Source organism: Arachis ipaensis, chromosome B6 (assembly GCF_059453495.1).
Source record: "Arachis ipaensis isolate K30076 ecotype BB chromosome B6, ASM5945349v1, whole genome shotgun sequence".
In the NCBI taxonomy this organism is placed as follows: Eukaryota; Viridiplantae; Streptophyta; class Magnoliopsida; order Fabales; family Fabaceae; genus Arachis; species Arachis ipaensis.
Genome location: NC_142441.1, coordinates 149,060,753 through 149,065,832, shown reverse-complemented (window position 1 = coordinate 149,065,832; position 5,080 = coordinate 149,060,753). Strand labels below are relative to the sequence as shown.

Below are 5,080 nucleotides of genomic sequence, written 5' to 3'. Positions count from 1 at the left end.
TTTTGTAAACAAATAATTTATAAAAATAAAAAATCTTCTTAAAGACTATGCTGGTTAAGGTAAACAAAATCAAGATTTTATGTAAACTTAAAAATAAATTAATTATCTAAAATATAAAATTATAATAAAATTTAAATCATAAAATCTTAAGATTTAGTATACATCATGTAAAATCAATTGAGTTATTTAACATTGTAATATAAAAAGGTTTAAATTGAGAATATAGTTAGATGGTGGCAATATTCGCCATTTACACTCTTTGCAGCCTTTTAATTTTCTTCTCCTGCATCAGATTCCTAAGTTCTGAACCACCGATCCAAACACAACCAAAGCTTCCCCCAAGAAATGGCAGACAAGCCAAGCCGATCGCTGATCGTATTCGGAGACGGGTTGGCCCGTTTCATCGACCCATCATCACACATCAACCTTCATTCTCTCGCTTCCAATGCTTTCTGCGGTTTCTTGAGCCTCCCCAATTCCCCTCTCTCAGGTTCATTTTCCTCTTCAACACAAACCCATTTGGTTAATAACACTATTATGTTAAAAAGTTTGGATTTTGTTGCATCTTAAGTCTTATTCCACCAACTGTTTGTGATAATGTCAAAGACACCATATGTGATGATAGAAAAGTGATCTGCTTTTAGTTTAGTTTCTATAATCTGTACACTTCCATTGTAACATCCCATAAGTGGTACAAAATTGGAAAAATGTTTAGTGCAAGAAATTTTATGAGGATATGGTTGTTAGAATTGTGTTGCATGTTGCTTTACTCTTGAATGGATAGACAGAATAGTGGATTAGATTACTTTATTGTGAGTAATTCTGATAGTATTTTGCTGACTGTGTGGAATTGCTCTTTCTAAGTTTCTATAATCTGTTTCTGAATAAGACTTTTCAAAAATCAGTATCAGGATTTTTTTTTATTGAATTAGTGTAGTCCTGTGACAGAATATTAGTTTCAAGGTGAATTCTATGGTGTCTAAATTTTACCAAATTTATTTTTTATAGTAAATTTTAAATGTTTAAAAATTATTTATTTTTATATTTTTTAAATTAAATATTTTTAAACCTTTTTTGCAAACTAGACATCACCTTTTAGGCACCATAGCAATCACCTGGTTTGAATGAAAAATCAATCACCGAACTTTTTCTTTTCCTGTGACATCAACATTCACTTGAATATATAGTTTTCAGAAAGCGAGGAAGAGAGGATAGTTAGAGAGTTTGCTGTATTGCTGGATGCATGTGATGCTTGTTTAAATACGGTGAGACTCATTTACTAAGAATTTTTTTTATGTTTGAACACACACAGCTTCAGAAAACTGTGAATAACATATCATAAATGGTTTTGATCCTTGTCAGAGTGGTAACCAAGATAATGCACCAAAACAAACCTTACCTGATAGGTATTTTCTTTAATACATTTTCGACTCTCTTTTATTTTTATAACATTGTTCTGTTTACTTGTTTAAAGGAGATTTTAACGCCAAAGCACTTCCTTATACAGGTTTATGGGAATGAAAGCTGCTATATTGACAAACAATTCAGGCTTGAAATCTTTTAGTGCTAAACTTGGCTTCAGTGTTCTTGAGTTAGATGAGTTACTGAAGACTAACGAGTTACAAGACATTGTGGTCCTTGAGCTGCTCAAGTTGCTTGGCTTTCAAGAAGGAAAGGTGGTGGACGACAACTACTTTGATCTTATTTTCCTTCACGTTGGAGCTGGTGAGAAGGTTGATAGTAATGACCAAAAGGAGATTGATACTGAAATGGAGTATGTCAATGGCTTGGTTGGGGAGATAATGAGCCAAGCGCAACCAGGATCCGACGTTGGTTCTAGGCTACACTTGTCTGTTGTCATGAGCTATGGGAATGTCTTGGAGGGTGATGACTCCAAGTATTCGGTGTCAAAGAGGGCAGATGAGAAGAACTCTTATCTTTCAGAACTCTTTCCTTTGCAAAGTTATGCTATGAAAGGAGGAAGCCCTCGAAAGGATGTAAGGTAATTAAGCACAAGGATAACTTAAGTTCTCAGTCTTGCTTCCTCTTTGGAATTTCTTTATTTATACCCTCATGAAATGATACAGGCACCATTGTCCCATGTTGATTGCTCAGTGGCAACATGCTGTGACTCGCAAGGATGAGACACAGAAGTTTTCTTTCGAAGATTTCAAGGAGGTTCGCTTTTAAATTTTTACTTATGGTTTTATTCACAAGTTAGTTATTGATTAGTCTAATAAGTGTTTTTATACACCTGAACACAGTTATTTTTAGAATCTCGATTATTTTAAACGATTTATCCAGATATGTGAAAAACTGATTTTCCTTTTGGTAAAAAGAGAAAAGGGAGTGATTTTCTATTAATATATTGGCGTTTCGTTCAAACTTATCTTGTTCTCTTCTTGTCATGCAGCATTGTGGGAATCTTACAATACCAGCAGACAGGTTCTTGCATGAGATAGCCTTTAAGCTTTGGAAAGCTCCAAAGTATGGAGCCTAAGTTCCTTTTCATTTCAAGCCTCTTGCCATAGCAGCAGAGTTCAATCTACTTAACTTCTAGTGTTAACATGTCTGGCACCAATTGCTGGTCAAATGTTGATAACATGTTTATTTTCATGGCTTTGACTTTGCTGGGTATACCAAAATCAGGAGTTTAAAGCTCCAGAGCCAAATATACCATTTGTGTGGCTGTGATCGCTATTTTTATGACTTTTTAACCACTTTGTCCTCTACTAATGGAGCTCCAGCGTAGCTATGTCCCTTCCATCGCCACTCCACTCATGTTTACTTAATAACCTAACCACATACTTAACGTAGATAGTAGTCTCAATAGAATTTTTAACATACATAATCTGGGAAAATTTTGAAAATATTTATCACAAACCTCTACTTTTTTTTTTCATATTTTCTAAATTTTTTTGGCAGCTTCAAACACCTTAATATTCTTTCCCACAAAAAAAAAGGAGCTTTTAGTCGTATTATATAGTAGCAAGTACTATTTAGGATTTTATTCATAGACTAGATTGCAACTCATATAATGGAACAAACATCACACACAACAATGTATATCAAGATCCTATATATATAGTTATGGTTATTCTTATAAAAGAATTGATTTTGAGGCACACTATCCAAAAGAAAAAATATTATATTTATTTATAATTTTGTTATTCTCAATGAGAATTTTAATCAATTAATTAATTATCTAGCCACATAAATCACAAAGGATAAAGTTCTGCAGAGTATTATCTTCGATTCTAGACAATTTATTAGTGTAATTAATTATTTTAAATATATAATTATTTATGCACTTGCATCTTAAGTTTTTTGATAAGTAATTTCGTCATATAATAAGATCGATTATGTTATGTGTATATTAAAATCAGTCATAAATATAAAATATATGTTGGAATACAAATATACATGTTGGAATATAAATATACATTAAAAATAAATTAAATTACATATATATATTTATATATAAATATATTATTAACTGATTTTAGTGACTAATTTTAATATACAAATAATATTTTTTAAATAAAATATATAACTGATCAAATAATAGCAGGCCGTCTGCTACTTACATCTTTTGAGGGAGCCAGAACAAAGGCTTTTTTTTTTATTTAAATAAATAAACGAAAATCATTGAACAAGATGAAAATGTGCATGGCCACCTCACCTGCACCGCATGCGAATTGGATTTACCCATCACTCCAGGATGGCGCCTACGTAATGGAGGCCTGACTTCCCAATCCAGGGAAGGCGAGCGCAAAATGGCCACCTCTTATTAGGCGTCTACGAATTGGACCACTTCACCTACGGCAGAAACGAAATGGGCCAACACAATGGCTGCGGGAGCGAATTGGAATACTACGGTTCTGGCACCCACGAAATGGCGATGCAGCACTCAGGGCTGCAACCGTACGAGCATGCACTGATCGATGCGGGTGGCCATGGGTTAAAGGTGTATGGGTTTGCTTGAATATAAAAGGGGAGAAGGGGGAGGGACCAATACGCAGATGCAGTAGGAGAGAAAGAGTGTTAATGAAATCAGTCTCACTACGTTACCAACGTAGTCCCACTACGTTACCAACGTTACCATCAGTTATGCCAACTTTTATTTATAATTCTATTTAATAGAAGTGTCTTTGTGGATATGTCTTCAAAAAATATCTTTTTTACAGTGTGTCCAATAAAAATATCTTTAAAAATGTATTTTTTGGATGTGTCTCTTTATACATGTATTTGAAATATAATAATTAATTATTGTTGACAATAAGTTGACAAATAGTATATTGATATCCTATACTTTTCCTAATGAAATTGTGTTGTGGAAAAAAAATTATGCCATGGTAAAAAAAATTATTAAAACGATCGATAGTAGAATTAAGAATTAAGGTTTTCGGTTGGATGAATTTTATATTTCTGCACATTTACTTCAGAAGGTTAGTTTCTGTATATATTAAAAAAATTGTTATTGAACAAAAATGTATAAGTTTTTTAGTTTATGTGATTATTTTTTGTCAATTATGTTATTAGTAGTGTTGTCAGAACTAATTTTATTGTTATTTAATCTTACTTAGATTAATTTTTTTTTTTGTATTTTTTTCATTTCAGCCAATATGTGTTCTTAGTCTGTACTATACATTGGTTGATGTTTCACATTAGATCTGTTGGAACCAAGCATGGAAATTAGGTCGAAGAGGTTTGAACTTTATCTAAGACGAATAGGATTCTATTATGCTTTGTTAATAAAGCTTTTCGAGTATGACAATCTATTGATAAGTGTTCTTGTCGAAAGATGGCGTTCCGAAACACACACATTTTACTTACCATGGAGTGAATGTATCATTACTCTAGAGGACGTCACAATGTAATTAGGATTATCTATTGATGGCGAGTCTGCAAGCGGTAAGTCATGGAGCAAGTTCCATCCGAACAATATATGACAATGGTGTGAAGAACTTTTTGGTGATATTCAAGTGCATGTCGAGATAACGAAATTTAACATAAAATTAAAGAAGCTCAAGACTCGACACCCCCAACAAATACATAATGTAACAAACGTGGACCGTGT

At 32.9% G+C, this 5,080-nt stretch overlaps 1 protein-coding gene across 1 annotated transcript; it reads left to right on the top strand.

The window, feature by feature from the left end:
- Positions 1-216: 216 nt before the first annotated feature.
- Positions 217-2,755, top strand: LOC107605510 (rhomboid family protein). The gene is made up of 6 exons (XM_016307405.3): positions 217-490; positions 1,195-1,265; positions 1,363-1,406; positions 1,508-2,002; positions 2,088-2,178; positions 2,414-2,755. The coding sequence occupies exons 1-6, from the start codon at positions 346-348 to the stop codon at positions 2,498-2,500; spliced, it is 933 nt and encodes a 310-aa protein (XP_016162891.1). The 5' UTR covers positions 217-345; the 3' UTR covers positions 2,501-2,755.
- The last annotated feature ends 2,325 nt before the right edge of the window (positions 2,756-5,080 follow it).

Bases quoted from the DNA above. Each gene is read 5' to 3' on its own strand.
- LOC107605510 (XM_016307405.3), top strand. From the start codon at position 346: ATGGCAGACAAGCCAAGCCGATCGCTGATCGTATTCGGAGACGGGTTG. The intron at 1,266-1,362 runs GTGAGACTCATT...GATCCTTGTCAG, and splicing joins GTGATGCTTGTTTAAATACG to AGTGGTAACCAAGATAATGC. The intron at 1,407-1,507 runs GTATTTTCTTTA...TTCCTTATACAG, and splicing joins AAACAAACCTTACCTGATAG to GTTTATGGGAATGAAAGCTG.